Genomic DNA, 18,837 nt, shown 5'->3' on the forward strand with positions numbered 1-18,837 from the left:
CCTTTTACCCTGCTTTGGTTGCTAAGGTCTTTCGTGCAAAGGTCGAGGGATTCCTTAAGTATAAGACCAAGACAAGAAGAAACCTTAAATACTTAAGTAACCGTTTTCAGGAAACCTTAAAGAGAGGACCGAAGGGTGTTTGTGCAACTGACTGTATCATGAGGAAACCTTAACTAGGACTTTAAAGAAAATCTTAAGTTAAGGTGTTTTGTGAAACTGGCCCCTGAAGCTTTTCTTTGTCATACCTGATGATGAAGTGAACACCATCTGAAGACGTCACCTCGGACTCTGGGAAGTTACACAGCAGGAAAGGACGGCAGAGGAGACGCCCTCACACCAAAACAGGACAGCCACTAAAAAGGTTCACAGGCTGAGATCAATTTAAAAAACAAACAATTTTTTCAGAACTTCAATTAAAACAAAAATATATTTGTAATAAAAAAATAAATAAAATTGTATTTTCTCTATTTTATTTGTTATTTTATCTTTAATTTTATTTATTTTTGTATTTATTCTGTGTATAGCTGTGTTTTTTGTACATTTGTATTTGTTTTGTACAGTGAACAAGCAGATTAATCTATAATAACACTAAATTGTCGGCTGCAGCCCTGCTGTTGTTACCGTTCACCGATAATGACCTTGATAAAGTTATTTATTGATCGATCCGGTCATTAGCTCTGAATGTGTCTTTATATTTAGTGAGCGCTGCTGTGTGGTTTCCATGTGAGGCCAAACTGCTGTAAAGAGATCAGATATCATCTAAATCTGTTGGAGCTCCCAGTCGGCACTTTAGCTACTGAGCTAATGTTAGCTAATGTTAGCATTTCATACACCGGCTGAGCAAACAGACCTGAGACCAGCGTCAGACGCAGAATCACCACAGAGCAGATCACACGTGTCATGTAGCGATGAAACAGTCGCCATCACACTCTGACTCAGAGTCTGAGCAGGTACAGTGCTGATCTGAACCTGGTGTCTGAATGGTACTGTTTTTATCTTTGTTACCACAGAAGAAGAAGAAGAACATCAGTATAACAGCTGATTCTGAACAGTTCTGTTTGTGGAACTAAATTCATGTTCTCTATGTTCTGCAGGAGACCCGACTGCCAAAGTCCAGCAGCTGATGATCCAGAGTGACTCCGGCTGGTTCAGGGTCAGTTTGTGGAACGTTACATGTTCACTGTGAAGCTTCAACAGAAGGAGGAGAGGAGATAAAGAAGAAGAACAAAGCCGTCAGAACGATGAGAGAACTCGTTCATGTTCTGTCCAGAGAAAATCACTTTAATTTGAAGTGAGACGACAAACACTCGGATTCTTCAAATCTGACAGGATTCTGGATTTAATCTTTGTTCATGACGACCGGAGAGACTGAGGAGACATGTGGAGGACAGCAGGAGGAAGGAACAAGAGAAGAAGGAGGGAACATGAAGGTGTCTCGCTCTTTCACTACTCTGAGCACCATCGCCATCCAGGCCGGCCAATCACTGCTGGTCATCTCTGTCCTCAAGGTACGTCTGACAGTAGGTTAACACACAAGGGAACACTTAAAGGTCACAGTCTAACAGGAAGTCAGTCAAACGTCAGGGATATCAATGTGTCCATTTATGAAGCACAAGTGATTGTGAATCAGTTTCAGCTGCTTTGGTGCAAATCAAAGTGACAACAGGTGCAATGGAGAGGCAAAAGCAAGACAACACCCAAAAAGGGAATGGTTTTACATGTGGTGTCCACAGACAGCTGCTCTCTCCTCATCCTTCCTGACTGATTCTTCTCTAGTTTGGTCTTCTGCTAGTGTCCTCGTCACTACTGGTAGCATGAGGTGGTACCTGCAGCCCAATCAGGTTGCACAGGTAGTCCAGCTCCTCCAGGATGACACATCAGTTCGTGAAGGTTTGCCGTGTCTCCCAGCACAGTCTCAAGAGCGTGGCGGAGATACTAGGAGACCGGTCGTTACACGTGGAGAGCTGGACAGGGCCGTAGAAGGGCATCAACCCAGCAGCAGGAGCGGCATCTGTTCCTTTGTGTGAGGAGGAACAGGAGGAGCACTGCCAGAGCCCTACAAAATGAGGGCCCCACGTCCACTAGAGGGACCTGTGCTCACAGCTCAGCACCATGCAGCTTGATTGGCATCACCAGAATTGGCAGGTCCGCCACTGGCGCCCCGTTCTCTTCTCAGATGAGAGCAGGTTCACACTGAGCACAGGTGACAGGCGTGTAAGAGTCTGGAGACGCCGTGGTGAATGTTATGTTGTCCGTGACATCATTCAGCATGACCGGTTTGGTGGTGGGTCAGTGATGGTCTGGGAAGGCAGATCCTTGGAGGGTCACACAAGGATCACCTCCTGATGAAGTGGGCCCTGGGTTCCTCCTGATGAAGTGGGCCCTGGGTTCCTCCTGGTGCAGTGGGCCCTGGGTTCCTCCTGGTGCAGTGGGCCCTGGGTTCCTCTTGGTGCAGTGGGCCCTGGGTTCCTCCTGATGCAGTGGGCCCTGGGTTCCTCCTGATGCAGTGGGCCCAGGGTTCCTCCTGATGCAGAGGGCCCTGGGTTCCTCCTGATGCAGTGGGTCCTGGATTCCTCCTGATGCAGTGGGTCCTGGGTTCCTCTTGGTGCAGTGGGCCCTGGGTTCCTCCTGGTGCAGTGGGCCCTGGGTTCCTCCTGGTGCAGGACCTGGAGTGGTCAGAGTGTGTAGGCAGTTCCTGGATGATGAAGGCACTGATGCCATTGACTGGCCCTCTCTTTCCTCTGATCTAAACCCGACTGAGCACCTATGACGTTATGTATCGGTGCATCTGATGCTGCCAAGTACCACCACAGACTGTCCAGGAGCTCAGTGATGCCCTGATCCAGGTCTGGGAGGAGATCCCCTAGGACACCATCTGCCGACAGAGAGCATACTGGCACGTAGGGGCTTATAGACAGCTAGCTTTGACTTAATGTTGATTAAAAATCAGAATACTTACCTTAAATTTACTGAGTTTAGAGACACTGACACTCGACCTGAACGAGTTCTGAGATTTTGAAGTTTCTCTGGAGGCTTCGGGAGATACGAGTTTTCCAGTCACATGTGCTGTTTCCTGTTATAGAACAAACTATTTACTGATACTGCTTAAAGGGGACTGAGCTGTGTGTGTGTGTGTGTGTGTGTGTGTGTGTGTGTGTGTATGACAGCTGATGCTTCTCACTGTTTTGAAGGTGTGTGTGTTTTTGAAATATGTGTGTATGCCGGAACGTAGGGTTATTACCATTGTTTTTGAAGTGTGTGTGAGTGTGTGAAGTTATGTGTGTTTGTGTGTGTGATTTAGTGCGTGTGTGTGTTTGTGTGGTCATGCGTCACGTTGTGTCTTTTTTGGTCGACATGCCAGAGATACTGTATCATCCTGAGGAATGCAACACACACTCAAACACACACGTGCACAGAGACACATGCAGCTCCGTCCGACCTGCTGCAGACAACATGACAAAACATTATGAATAAAACTTTATCAACAGTTTCATGTAACAACAAACTGGTGAACTGAGTCTAACCAACTTCATCAGTAGTTAACATTACAGCTGGTGGAAAGTAACTAAGTACAACAATACTCAAGTACTGTACTGGAGTACAGTTGAGAGGTACTTTTTCATCACTCAGTGACAGAACAGACTGCTTTTAATACTGACTGTGTGTGTGTGTGTATTCAGAGTGGGTTTCTGGTCCACCTCCAGCTGGTCCAGGTCCATCCTGGTCTCTGTGAGATCGGATCAAACCATGAAGAGAATCAGACCCTGATCCAGGAACAGCAGCACCTGATGGAGAAACTCAAGGTACAAACACACACACACACACACACACACACACACACACACACACACACACTCCCAGCCTGGTCACCATAAGAAAATGTTTGCATCATACGTTTATGAAAACCACAAAAACATCACATTTGTACGTTTCACACTTAAACAGTAAATGGACTGCACTCGTACAGCGCCTTTCTTGTCTTCCGACCACTCAAAATGCTTTTCCACTATGTCACATTCACCCATTCACACACACACTGGTGGCCGAGGCTACCGTACATGGCGCCACCTGCGGCTCAGTAACCACTTACACACTCTCACACACTGATGGAACAGCCATTGGGAACAATCTGGAGTTCAGTATCTTGGCCAAGGATACTTCAACCAGGAGCCAGAGATCGAACAGTGGACCTTCTAGTTCACGGACGACCTGCTCTACCTCTGAGCCACATCAACTAGAGGAATAAACGATGCCAGCGTCACTCGTCGGCACCAGAAGTACTTGTTAAAATGTATCAGGCCTGTTTGGATCGACATGTGTAGCCCAGTTCAGATCAAAGATTCACGATGAGACAAAACCATTTTAGAATGTTGCAGAAGAGCTCATCTCAAGCCGGCTGATGGTGTCACACACCACACAGCAAATAATATTAACTTTTTAACAAGTAAGTTATTGTCATGTTTTAGTAGAATAACCTGTAATGTTTGTAATACCAGGTTGGCTATGCTAATGAGTGAACTTGTTCATTTTATTGGTGTCATTCTGCATGAACCCTTTTTTTACCATCTGTTGTTTCAGAAACACGAGGTGGAAGTTCTTTCTGTGGTGGAGAGGAACCAACAGAATGAGCAGAGGAAGAGGACGAGGATGAAGAGTGAAGAGACAATGAACACGAACAAGGACAAGGAGGAAGTGCATGAGGCCATGGAGGCGTCTCTGAACGAGGGATGGTCTCTGCTCCTTTGTCTGCTACAGAGACGACAGGAAGTCCTGACGCTGGCTGCAGAGTTTTACCGCCGAGCTCTGGAGGTACCGTCGAAGAATGACCTCCACAAGGATTCAGTACACTGAGCTGGTCACAGGATTAATATAAAATAAATGTATTGAAATGTCAGAAATTGATAGGCCAATAAATAAATAAATAAATACAAACATAAGTAAATTAAAAATGTAAAAAAAAAAAAAAAAAAAAAAATACAAAAATAAATATGTTTGGGGAAATTGGCAGGGAAAATTCAAAGGGCAAATAATAAACCAGTAAATTAATACAGAAATAAATAAATCGATACAAACGTGTGTAAATTGAAAATGAATAAATAATTAAAGGGAAAAGTTTAATAAGAAAGTTATTAAATATAAATACAAAAAGGAGCACATTTACACAGAATGTTAATTTATGTCACATTTCATCAATCAATTTATCAATGTATTCATGCCTACATTTATTTGTAATATTTTTGGTACATTTAATGACATATTAATTTATTAATTGAATCATTTATTTATATATTTTTTTATTTTGGCAGTGTCAGCCCTCCATAGCTGATTTCCTGGTTAGGAAGGGATTTTAAAATCCCATCAAATTAGCATTATTATTTGGACCTTACTCATTTTTAAAAAACATTTTCACAAAGTTTCACACCAAAAACGAAGCGCTGTGAGGAGGAACAGGAGAACACTGGTTCACACTTCCTGATTTAACTTCAGTCTCTGAGACGACCTGGTTATCTGTGTTTTTGTCCTTTAAATATGAAGGAGAGTATTTACTGTCCTGTGTTGAACCCTGAACATGCACTCTGTGTTGATGTAATACGGCTCTCACATGTTCATCTACTGTGAAGCTGTTTGTGACCTTTGACCTCCTCCCTGTCGACAGTAAAAGGACGCGGTCCGTCCTCCAAGGACGTGATTTATCCCCGTCTCGTGTCTCCGTGAAGGACGTTTGTTTCAGCCTCACATTCCTCAGGCTGTGCTGTGGATTTGCCGGATCTGTGGTGTGCTGCTGTGAGCCGTGCTCATTGGACGGCTGCCATTTTATTAGCAGCACCTGCTGTCTGAGGACGATCACCTGCTGCAGCCTTCGCCCAAACAGTCCAACAATGAGATTCTATTTTCATCCTCTCTGAACAAACATCAGGTTTAGTTGTGCTAGCAGCTCTTTGGATGATAATGCCAAGTGTGTCGGTCACTGATCCACCACTTTGGTCCAGATTATAACAGATGATTAAATTATTGTTTAGACATTCAAGTTCCCCAGAGGATGAATCCCTCTGACTTCAGTGATCCTCTGACTTTTGCTCGAGCAACACTACGAGGTTGAGTTTTGTGATTCTGACCGAAACATTATAACGTCTTTTGGATGAACTTTGATGAAATGCGGTCCATCATTCGTGATCCCCACAGGATGAACTGTAATAACTTTAATGATTCTGGCTTTCAATCTAGCGCCATCATCAGGTCAACATTTTAGTGTGTTAAATACTTAATATGTGACGAGGTCGGAGTGAGAATATGTTGTCACTAGCGATCTCCTGGATGTGGTGGTTTCTACATTCTGGTATCACTCGCCGTCGCATCATCTCATCACTTCAGTTCATTGTCTTGAGAAGTTGTCTGGTGTCTCTAGTTCAGATCTTCAGTGGTTAAAATCCCAAACTGCCCACAGAACATCATCAACACTTTGTTTTCTACTTAATTTTACTAATGATTTTATTTGTGGTGCGCCACAAGGCGCCATGTTAGGTCCATACACATTCTTATTTATACATGCTCCCCCTATATCCTGCAAAACCACACCTGTCCAGGTGAGATCCTTCATAATATTACAATGTAATATTTCCAACTACAGTAAAAACCTTCATCACCATATGAACCAGTACAACCTGATGATACTGGAAGTTTCAAAATCTGCTTTAACAGCATTAATCTGAGACGTCACCTTGATGAATGCTTCCAGTCCAAACAGACTGCATCTCAGTTTTACCTTCATGCTCGACTTTAAACACACCTGACACTAACATCTATCTGTCTGTTAACACCTGTATCTGTCTGTCTGTCTGTCTGCAGTTTGCCGTCAGTGTGGACAGATTTGAGGATCTACAGATCAGATCGGACAACGTCACACTGACTGAGGTGCAGCTCAGATATGACTCCATGAGGAAAGGTACCAGTGATAATATTAGTTTTAGTATCAGCAGTATTTATAGAATTAAACACAGCTGCAGCACAAATTTAATTTATTGCCTTAAACTGCCTGAAGGCATGAATGACTGGTCTGAACCCTCCTGAATGCAGATACAGATATTTTAAAATAACTCACGCCAGTATAAACTGCATGTGAACTGGTTTGTTGTAGGTTGAGTTACAGGAGGTTAAAAACTATTTAAACAGGTTTTATACTGGTGTAAAACTATAGTACACTGGTTTAATCCATAGAAAACTGATTTAAACCCATTCAGACTGGTTTACACTTTAGATAAACTGGTTTACACTCGTTAAGACCACATTAAATTAATGTTATAAACTAGTTTAAATGGGGAAAAAACAGTTTTAAATTATACATAAAGTGATTTGAACTGGTAACAATGGTTTTCAATGATGTATAAAATTGTTTACACCACATTAAATTAATGATATAAACAAGTTTAAATGGGTAAAAATGGTTTTAATTGATATATATACTGGTTTAAACCAGTAAAATGGTTGTCAAGGATGCATAAACTGGGTTAACCTTTGATTTAACTGGTTTAAACCACACTAAATTAATGATATAAACTAATTTAAATGGGTAAAAATTGTTTTAAATTATGTATAAACTGGTTTAACTTTAGTCAATCTGGTTTAAATTACATTAAATGATGTATAAACTTTGAAGAAACTGTTATAAATCCTGGATAAACTGGTTTTCAGTGGAATAAATGATGATTAAACTGGTTTGAACTGGTTTGTTGCAGGTTGCTGGTTGTGTCTGACAGAGTTGTATTATGAATCACTGCAACATGAAATAAAATCTCTCTGATCGTTGATGTCTTTGTGTTTTGATTTCAGATCTTCTGGGAAAATCTCTGCAGGTTTTAAGCAGCAGCAGCGTCCTGCTGCAGAAACTGAGACAGCTGCAGAGGACCGAGGCCCTCCAGAGGAGAGGAGGAGTACTGCAGGACCAGGAGGATGAGGAGGAGGAGGAGGAGGTGAAAGTGTTTCAGCTGCACATCTGACAACTGTAGAACAGATCTACTGAAAAAAATGTGGTATTTGTATTAACTTTGCAGCTTTAGTCTTCATGTATTCACTGCTGTGACATCGTTGTGGGGCGTGGCTACGGGTGCACCAGAGAGGACAGAGACACTCTGGACTCACTCTTTGTTGAACATGTAGGTTGATGCTGATGCTGCGTCCTCTCTCCAGAGCTCCCGGTGCAGCAGAGGGGTGGTGCTGAGGGTGGAGGAGCTGGTGGAGACGCTGCAGGATCGGAGGAGGAGGGCTGACCAGGCCTTCAGGCTGCAGCTCCAACAGGTGGAGAACAACATCAAGAAGGAAGAAGAGACCACAGAGGCTGAGTCTGAAGTAAGAGACAAACACAGCAGAGAGCAGACTCACAACCTCATCATCACACACTAATTTTAATTTATACATCTTTATTTTGATAAGATATGAGATACACCTTTATTAGTCCCACAGCACCATACATACATCTATATCTATTCATATCTATGTCCATCTATATCTATATCCATCTATAGGTAGATAGACATTGATATAGATGTGTATATATATATTCCATGTGAAATACAGTGTAGTAATGTATGAGAGAATTACGGATGTGACAGCAGAGTGATTGAAGTGGCGGCAGTGAGAGTCATCAGTCTGGTCTGTCGGCGTCCATCTAGAGTTCAGTTATAAATATCAGTCCTGTCTGCAGTCTCAGTCTTCGCTCTCACATGACCTCCCATTTAGAAAATAACCCTCAGATATTACACAGTGTTTCATTCTGACATTAGAACATCACGTTAAACATGCAGACGTTAATTTAAGATTTGATTTGTCTGATTTCCAAGGAGCGATCCAAAACCTGCAGTTCCTCTGACGTCCACACACAAAACTTAAAATGCTAATGTGTCAAGGCTTCACAATTTACTGTTTCTTGCCTGTAAAATGAAATAAAATCAAAGCTCTGTTACTGCTGAGGGAAATGTTTTTGACTTTACTAAAATAAACAGGAGGTCTGCGTTGACTTGACTTTGGACAATGTTAACATAAGTATTTATAGGCAATTGTACAGGGGCTGAACGTTTTATATAGCTCTGCTGTTCATATTTTATTAAAGCAGCTGTGCGGAACTTTTTACCATTTATAAAACTGCAACGGGCATTGCTGAACACATAACAGTTTTACCAGATGTGTCTATGAGGACTTGGTTGTACTTTCGATGTCATGGCGGATAAAGAAGGAGCACCATCTAAAAGAAAAAGAACAGAAGAAGGCTAAACGGGACAGTGATAGGGCTCGAGCCCAAACGCGTGTAAACCTCGGTCAGGCATTCACCAAGTGGAGAGAACTGAGAGATTTGAAAGGTTTTAAAACTGATCCCAAGTTGGCCCTTTTCCTAATCGACAGCTATGTAATTTCTGTTTTTATTTAGAGAATACACCGCAACTTGTTAGACGTTGTTTCACTTCAATATACGACGACATGGAAGTTATAAGCAAGCTAAATGTAACGTTAGCTGATGTGAACCGTTTTTGTCTAGTAACGTTACAACAAACGCCACAAAATTATCTGTGACTGTGACCATGAACACAAATACACAGCAGGCAGTTGTCCTCAGTTTATAAGAAATTCAGAGCTACACCAGAACATTTATGATTTTCCTCTCACTCTTCAAAACAAATGCATGCGGTAATTTCCGGTTGCAGTCGAGATTTTACGAATGAAGCCGAATGCCGGCTGTAGTCGGAATTTTACGACACCAGGCTGTCGGTGTCATACCGCTTCGACCAAAAGGGGGCGCTATAATCAACGGAAATGGAAAGTTCCGCTCAGCTGCTTTAAGGCTTAAAGTTACACATAATTAAGGGCGGGGCCTCTTTGAGTGACAGACTGTCTGCAAGGTCCTGCTACAGTCCATGAGTCAGATCCACCCCTTGCTCCTCTACAGCTCCACCCTCTCACCCAAATATGGTCACTTCTGGCTCCAAAAAAACAACATGGCGACAGTCTAAATGCCGAACTGAAGGCTAAGAAACAGGAGTCCACAAACCAGTGGGTGAAGTCATGATAGCTACATCAGTTATTTTATACAGTCTGTGGTGTAAACCTTGACTTAGACCACGCTCTTTAGCAGAGGTGGAACCTGAATCAAGACACGGCTAAAGGGGGAGTCCAAACATTTGGACTTCCGTGGACCTGCAGACTTTACTGTTGTGCACTGGTGACGGTCTGTCAAGACTGTTAGATTTTTCCATCAAGTCCACAAAACCACTACATTCTCCAGAAACTCCACCAGACTTTGTCCAGGTTACCCATAGATAAATTCACCAGGTCATGTTCATGTAGTGATCTCTATCATTGCCCTTTTGCCCAAATATGGTCACTCCTGGCTCATAGAAAACAAGATGGTGACGAAATCGGGGCTTTAAAAACGGGAGTCCACAAATCAGTGGGTGACGTCATCGTAGCTGCGTCAATTATTTCAACAGTCAGTCTTGATCTTTCACTGTACAACAATAGTGTTTAACATTAACAGGAAGTTCATGAAGAAGAGTCAGACGTGCAGTATTTATACTGACACACCCCTCTGTCTCCACTGCAGGACTGGAGTCTCACAATTCATGAGATCCTGGACCAGGACCTGCAGAGCACAGACCTGAGGTCAGATTCAACAACAGCAACAGGAACCACAGACCTGCAACCAGGATCCAGGTCAGACCTCAGGTCAGAATCGAAATCAGATTACACTGGAGACCTTAACCCCGCAGCCAGTTCAGACCAGACACCAGGATTGAACTCATATCTGAAGCCAGAATCCAGATCAGAGGACACCAAAGACCTGCAACCCAGATCAGAGTTGAAGCCTGGATCTAAATCAGACCTGTTTAAAAACCTGCAGTCTGGATTCACATTAAACCTGATGGCTCGTTCTAGATCTGACCCCAAGTCAGATTCTAAATCAGAGGAGAGCCGAAACCTGCAGCCTGGATCTAGTTCAGACCAGACGCCAGGACTGAGATCATATCTGAAGCCAGAATCCAGATCAGAGAAGACCCAAGACCTGCAGCCTAGAACTGGATCAGCCTCACAATCTGGATCCAGATCAGAGGAGTCAGGATTAAAGTCCAACCTGCAGCCAGGATCCAGGTCAGACCTCAAGTCAGAAACTAAATCAGGTGAGACTGAAGTCCTTCAGCTCAAATCAAAGTCTGGATCTAAACCAGACCTGATCAAAAACCTGCAGTCTGGATTCACATTAAACCTGATGGCTAATTCTAGATCTGACCTCAAGTCAGATTCTAAACCAGAGGAGACCAAAGACCTGCAGCTCGGATCTAGTTCAGACCAGACGCCAGGACTGAGATCAAATCTGAAGCCTGAATCCAAATCAGAGCTGCGGCTTAAATCCAGATCAGAAGAGACCAAAGACCTACAGCCTGGATCTGGATCAGCTTCACAGTCTGGATCCAGATCAGAAGAGTCAGGATTAAAGTCCAACCTGCAGCCAGGATCCAGGTCAGACCTCGAGTCAGATTCTAAACCAGATGAGACCAGAGACCTTCAGCTTGGATCAGAGATGAAGCCTGGATCTAAACCAGACCTGATCAAAAACCTGCAGTCTGGATTCACATTAAACCTGATGGCTCGTGCCAGAACTGACCTCAAGTCAGATTCTAAACCAGAGGAGAGCGAAGACCTGCAGCCTGGATCTAGTTCAGACCAGACGCCAGGATTGAGGTCACATCTGAAGCCAGAATCCAGATCAGAGCTGCACCCTGAATCTAGATCAGAGAAGACCAAAGACCTGCAGCCAAGACCTAGATCAGCCTCAGAGTCAGGATCCAGGTCAGATGAATCTGTGTGACGGAGCTGTGATCTGTTCAGATTTCTAACATTTGTAAAACATGAAATCTGCATGATTTTCTTCTTCTGTGGTGCAGTGAACAGGTGGCAGGGCTGCAGAGCATGCTGGGAAAAGAGACTCCAAATGCAGAAAGCCACGCCCACCAAACCCTCCTGACCAATCAGAGGCTCCAGCTGCTGTCATCATGTGAATGCCTCATCGACAAGGTTTGGTTTTTTCTTCTTTACAGCAGCTTCATGTTGCTGTTTGAGATAGAGGTACTTTAGTGTGTGCATGTGTGTGTGTGTGTGTGTGTGTGTGTGTGTGTGTCTGTGTGTCTGTGTCTGTGTGTGTGTGCGTGTGTGTTGCAGGTGTGTACCTGGGTGCAGCAGGGCAGCAGTGTGTTGTCTAACAGCTGTGAAGCCGGACAGAAGCTCTCTGGAGCCGAAGACACTCTGAACACACACCTACAGCTGCAGACACAAGCTGAGGTATACACACACACACCCCCCCACACACACACACACACACACTTACATACATGCACACACTATTTATTATGCCTCCGCACCGACGATGGCCGTGGCCAGAGGCATTTTGTTTTCGGGTTGTCCGTCCATATGTACTTCCCTCCCATGCTTGTGAACGTGACATCTCAAGTAAGGATAGACGGATACATCAGCCGGCCGATACGCGCGTGGGTTCGCGGATTTATTTTTCCCTGGCATGATTTACAGACAGGCATCCACGGGCAGCTCTGTGTTTTTGCCGGAAGACCCTGCAGCGCACATGGAGCGAATCCTACTGTGTACAGTAGTTGTTGTTTTATTTATGCTTCAGCTTAAATATTTGTTTATTTTATAAAGACATTACTGGAAGATTTAAGAGCACTGAACTCTTTTTTTTATTTGAATGTATTATAATAATAATAATAATAATATTCTACCTGTTCTACTTCAACTTTCCATCTTGTTTTAGTATTTTTTACTGTTCAGTAAATGTTTCTTATTTTAAACTTGAGACGTGTAATATTTGTTATCATTGTGTTATTTTTTTGATGTAAATTGAGGGAGCAAAAGCAGTATCGGCCCCAAATATCGGCTCAAGAAAATTGGTAGTCCATAATCGGTCATCGGCTAAGGGTGATGGAAAAAAATCGGTATCGGCAGTGGCCCTAAAAAAATCCATATCGGTCTATCCCTAATCTCAAGAACAGCTTGAGGGAATTTCTTCAAATTTGGCACAAACATTCACAGAGCTCAAGGATGAACTGATTAGATTTTGAAGATCAAAATTACTGTGGCCTTGTTTCATTCTTGTGAATGTGATATCATAAAAACACCTTGAGAATTTTTTTTTAAATTTGACACCAACGTCCATTTGGACAGAGGAATAAACTGAATAGAATTTTGTGGTTGAAGGTCAAAGGTCAATGCCACCTCACAAAATATGTTTTTGGCCATAACTCAAGGATTCATAAGCTGAAAACACACCAGCGCTGCTGCAGGACAGCGCATCATGTGACATGCGTCAAGTGTCGCCCCAGCACACACTGTACGCATCAGGCTGCAGCTCGTCAACAGATGACCATACAAAGTTATTATTAACAACCACGGGGTGATAATTCTAGTTTTTATTTTAAATTTAATCCCTTATAAAACACTGGAGCTTTGAAAAAAAACCCAACCCCAGTCCCACCCATTAGCCCCGTTTTGGATCCACATCACATTATATAACACTCACGTCTGTGAAGTGATTTGAAATCTGTCACTTATAAAAACAGTCATCAGATGTTGTTAAAATAAAGTTAATAATCAAAATCAAACCTGAAACTGAACCCACTCTCAGATCCTGGATCAGTTTTGGGTAAATCCATTTTTTCGCCTGAACGTTGGTTCTGTATTTGTCTCCAGTCCACAGGCCTCGACGTAGAGAACATGAAGCAGATCCTGGATCAGATCAGAGCTCAGCACGCCAGTAGAACCAGTCCGCAGCCTCCCCCTGATCCCAGTAGACAGCTGTCCCCTCTGAGGGCTCTGACAGAGCAGCTGAAGAGACGCTGTGCAGGAGGACAGACCAGAACCAGCTCTGCTCCTCCTGCTGCAGACCTGACGACCTCACTGAGTCCTGAACTCACTGGTCGAGTGGATCAGGTCCTGAAGGAGCTGCAGAGTCTGAAGATGAAGATCGATTCAAACCTGCAACTGCTGCAACCCTATGTCTCTTTCCTCAGGACAGCCCAGCAGGTCAGATTGTCCTCTGGTGTCCATGAAGACAGTCCACTGGGTCTGTGTCCATCTGAGACGACCTGATGTCTCTGTAGCTCTTTTATCCACTTCCTTACACACTAAACATCGCCGGGTCCTGTAATAAATACCTGTGGATAATAGGGTTATTTATTGTGTCACTGCTGGTTACTTTAAACAAAATTAAACCACTGAATCAGACTGAATATGTCAGCTTGAAAAGCCTTAGTTTATAAAAAGCTAAAGTGAAAACAGTTCACAGTATATTCTACTTTAGTTAACAACCCAGTGTTAATGAAATGTATCATGTATCAGATCTACTTGGGTGGGAGCAGCTCCTCTTTCTGATGCATGAAATTAACTGTATAAAAATACTTAAATTGATATTTAGTGATGCAAAGTGTGATGAAGCGTAGATCAATTCTGAGAGTTCTGCATTAAAATGTTACTAAAAGTACAGAAGGATCAACAGATATGTGTACCACAAGTATCCACAGTAAAAGTACTTCAGAATGTGTGCTGCTGTTTGTTCTGTGTGAGCTGTAATGTAGAGTGCAGCCTCTGGGGGGCGCTGGCAGAGAAATATGGTCAGTTACCAGGTGAAGCTAACTGGGCTGTCAGCTGATGGTGCTCCTTTCTTCCAGGTGGAGGAGGAGCTGGGAGACCTGGGGGAGCTCTACAGAAGGAGACCAGAGGAGGAGGAGGAGGAGGAAGATGGTGGCTCCAGGTCATCAGTGAAGAAGAAGAAGAAGAAGAAGCAGGTTGACAGCTGCTGGCAGGAAATGCAACAGAGGCTTCTCACCTGTCAGGACCTGGGAAACAACTTCCTCCATACTGTTACCATGGTAACCAGACTGTCGTGAATCCAAACAAAGGGGACGATTCAAATGTGACATCCTGTGAACCATGACGAAGAATTTAGAGTGATATTTTTATGTGTGTGTCAGGTGTGTGGATCAACGTTGAACCTGCAGTCTGTGGTGTTGGCGGTGCAGCAGACGCTGGAGCGACTCAGCAGAACCAAACAGGAAGTGAACGAGCTGCGGAGTCAGCGGGAAATGCAGATCCAAGAGCAGCAGGAGAACTACAGGAAGTACTCAGAGAGACTACACAAGGTACTCACTACTGCACCACTGGGTACTCACTACTACACCACAAGGTACTCACTGCTGCACCACAGGGTACTCACTACTACACCACAGGCTACTCACTACTGCACCACAGAGTACTCACTACTACACCACAGGGTACTCACTACTACACCACACGGCACTCACTACTACACCACAGGCTACTCACTACTGCACCACAGAGTACTCACTACTACACCACAGGGTACTCACTACTACACCACAGGGTACTCACTACTACACCACACGGCACTCACTACTACACCACAGGGTACTCACTACTACACCACAGGGTACTCACTACTACACCACAAGGCACTCACTACTACACCACAGGGTACTCACTACTACACCACAAGGCACTCACTACTACACCACAGGGTACTCACTACTACACCACAAGGCACTCACTACTACACCACAGGGTATTCAATACTACACCACAAGGTACTCACTACTACACCACAGGGTACTCACTACTACACCACAGGGTATTCAATACTACACCACAAGGTACTCACTACTACACCACAGGGTACTCACTACTACACCACAAGGCACTCACTACTACACCACAGGGTATTCAATACTACACCACAAGGTACTCACTACTACACCACAGGGTACTCACTACTACACCACAGGGTACTCACTACTACACCACAAGGCACTCACTACTACACCACAGGGTACTCACTACTACACCACAAGGCACTCACTACTACACCACAGGGTATTCAATACTACACCACAAGGTACTCACTACTACACCACAGGGTACTCACTACTACACCACATGGCACTCACTACTACACCACAGGGTACTCACTACTACACCACAAGGCACTCACTACTACACCACAAGGCACTCACTACTACACCACATGGCACTCACTACTACACCACAGGGTACTCACTACTACACCACACGGCACTCACTACTACACCACAGGCTACTCACTACTGCACCACAGAGTACTCACTACTACACCACAGGGTACTCACTACTACACCACAGGGTACTCACTACTACACCACACGGCACTCACTACTACACCACAGGGTACTCACTACTACACCACAGGGTACTCACTACTACACCACAAGGCACTCACTACTACACCACAGGGTACTCACTACTACACCACAAGGCACTCACTACTACACCACAGGGTACTCACTACTACACCACAAGGCACTCACTACTACACCACAGGGTATTCAATACTACACCACAAGGTACTCACTACTACACCACAGGGTACTCACTACTACACCACAGGGTATTCAATACTACACCACAAGGTACTCACTACTACACCACAGGGTACTCACTACTACACCACAAGGCACTCACTACTACACCACAGGGTACTCACTACTACACCACAAGGCACTCACTACTACACCACAGGGTAATCAATACTACACCACAGGGTACTCACTACTACACCACAGGGTACTCACTACTACACCACATGGCACTCACTACTACACCACAGGGTACTCACTACTACACCACAAGGCACTCACTACTACACCACAAGGCACTCACTACTACACCACATGGCACTCACTACTACACCACAGGGTACTCACTACTACACCACAAGGCACTCACTACTACACCACAGGGTACTCAATACTACACCACAGGGTACTCACTACTACACCACACGGCACTCACTACTACACCACAGGGTACTCACTACTACACCACAAGGCACTCACTACTACACCACAGGGTACTCACTACTACACCACACGGCACTCACTACTACACCACAGGGTACTCACTACTACACCACAAGGTACTCACTACTACACCACACGGCACTCACTACTACACCACAGGGTACTCACTACTACACCACAAGGCACTCACTACTACACCACAGGGTACTCAATACTACACCACAGGGTACTCACTACTACACCACACGGCACTCACTACTACACCACAGGGTACTCAATACTACACCACAGGGTACTCACTACTACACCACAGGGTACTCACTACTACACCACAAGGCACTCACTACTACACCACAGGGTACTCACTACTACACCACAAGGTACTCACTACTACACCACACGGCACTCACTACTACACCACACGGCACTCACTACTACACCACAGGGTACTCACTACTACACCACACGGCACTCACTACTACACCACAGGGTACTCACTACTACACCACAAGGTACTCACTACTACACCACACGGCACTCACTACTACACCACACGGCACTCACTACTACACCACAGGGTACTCACTACTGCACCACAGGGTACTCACTACTACACCACAAGGCACTCACTACTACACCACAGGGTACTCACTACTACTGTGTTTTCAGACTGTGCAGGACTTGACGAGTGTCTCTGAGATGTTGGACTCGTGCACTCTGATGGATCTGGGTTCAGACCTGCAGACCTCCAGACTGCTGCAGCGCTTTGCTCAGGCCAAACCACATTTTACTGTGAGTCCTCTGATTTTACTCTCCTGGGACTTTTGAAACCACTGGGACCTTTGAACAGTTTGGACTTTGGGTACCTTTGGACTGCAGGGACAGATGGCAGTGTAATCAGAGCTGTCCCAGGAGTCCTTGTGGTCCATCACCAATAGACCTCCTAGGACAGCTGTGATTGTTGGGAGATGGTTACTGGTAGATATCGTTCTGAACAACAGGGACTTTTGACCTTGTAGGACTCTTTGGGACCACTGGGTCTTGCTGAAGTCCGTGGACGACTTGTAGGTGAAACTTTGGATAAAGTTTGGACCACAGGGACGACTTGACCTTCGGTGTTACAGCATAGACTCTGTCTTCCTCTCTGCAGCAGCTGGACGCTGAGGTGGAGTTCTTGGTGAAGAACTGGGAGACTGTGAGAGGAGTCCAGGACAGGCTGGAGATGGAGGAGCTGAAGGGAGGAGCAGTGAAGGAGGAGGAACTGTCAGAGCTGCTGGAGCTTCAGGAGAGAGTGAAGAATAAGATCAGCCAGAGCGAGTCAATCCTGATGCTCAGCGAACGCTTCCACCTCACAGCCAGACAGGTCAGAGGAGGGCGGAGCTTATTTTACAAAGTTTAATTGGCTCCACATGGTCAGAGATAAAATCTGTAAACCTCCAACCAGCTAATTGGAGTGTGTGTTGTTGTGTGTGTCCAGCTGGAGGCGCTGCTCCAGTCAGAGCCTTTAACTGGTTCTACTGGATCCAGTGAGGCCGAGCAGAGTCAGCAGATCCAGAGTCTGTTTAAAACGGCGTCAACACTGAAGACAGACATCTGCTCCGCCCTCAAACACTCTGTGAGTACTTTACTCAAGTACTGTCACAGTTTAGAAGTATTTCATACAGATTCACATTTAATTTGTGTGTTGGATCCAGAACTCAAACCACATGCAGATGAGAATACTTGGGTACTGTATGAGTACTTGAGTACAGGTGGTGAGTACTTTGTGTACCTGTGTCAGGGTTGGACAGGTTTCAGAGTGGAGCAGCTGGAGACTCGTCTTCACTCTCTGGACTCACTTCGTGTCTCGTGGCTGAACGAAGCAGCTCAACGGGAAGAGAAGCTCCGCAGACAGCTGCTGACCTGCGTCCTCAACGATGACATCGCCCAGGTGAGG

General features: G+C 44.7%; 1 protein-coding gene across 1 annotated transcript in view; it reads left to right on the top strand.

Moving 5' to 3' along the window:
* Positions 1 to 878: 878 nt before the first annotated feature.
* Positions 879 to 18,837, top strand: part of ccdc141 (coiled-coil domain containing 141) — a 36,761-nt gene continuing 18,802 nt past the window's right edge. The window contains exons 1-17 of the mRNA XM_049594316.1: positions 879 to 950; positions 1,095 to 1,508; positions 3,681 to 3,803; positions 4,579 to 4,809; positions 6,847 to 6,943; positions 7,828 to 7,967; positions 8,185 to 8,343; positions 10,589 to 11,832; positions 11,928 to 12,057; positions 12,202 to 12,321; positions 13,744 to 14,076; positions 14,721 to 14,921; positions 15,024 to 15,191; positions 17,571 to 17,693; positions 18,052 to 18,264; positions 18,379 to 18,516; positions 18,682 to 18,831. Coding sequence (XP_049450273.1) covers positions 1,353 to 1,508; positions 3,681 to 3,803; positions 4,579 to 4,809; positions 6,847 to 6,943; positions 7,828 to 7,967; positions 8,185 to 8,343; positions 10,589 to 11,832; positions 11,928 to 12,057; positions 12,202 to 12,321; positions 13,744 to 14,076; positions 14,721 to 14,921; positions 15,024 to 15,191; positions 17,571 to 17,693; positions 18,052 to 18,264; positions 18,379 to 18,516; positions 18,682 to 18,831 — 3,726 coding nt within the window. The 5' untranslated portion in view covers positions 879 to 950; positions 1,095 to 1,352. The remainder of the gene's footprint in view (positions 951 to 1,094; positions 1,509 to 3,680; positions 3,804 to 4,578; positions 4,810 to 6,846; positions 6,944 to 7,827; positions 7,968 to 8,184; positions 8,344 to 10,588; positions 11,833 to 11,927; positions 12,058 to 12,201; positions 12,322 to 13,743; positions 14,077 to 14,720; positions 14,922 to 15,023; positions 15,192 to 17,570; positions 17,694 to 18,051; positions 18,265 to 18,378; positions 18,517 to 18,681; positions 18,832 to 18,837) is intronic.

The sequence above is a fragment of the Epinephelus fuscoguttatus genome, linkage group LG13 (genome assembly GCF_011397635.1).
Source record: "Epinephelus fuscoguttatus linkage group LG13, E.fuscoguttatus.final_Chr_v1".
Taxonomy (NCBI): Eukaryota; Metazoa; Chordata; class Actinopteri; order Perciformes; family Serranidae; genus Epinephelus; species Epinephelus fuscoguttatus.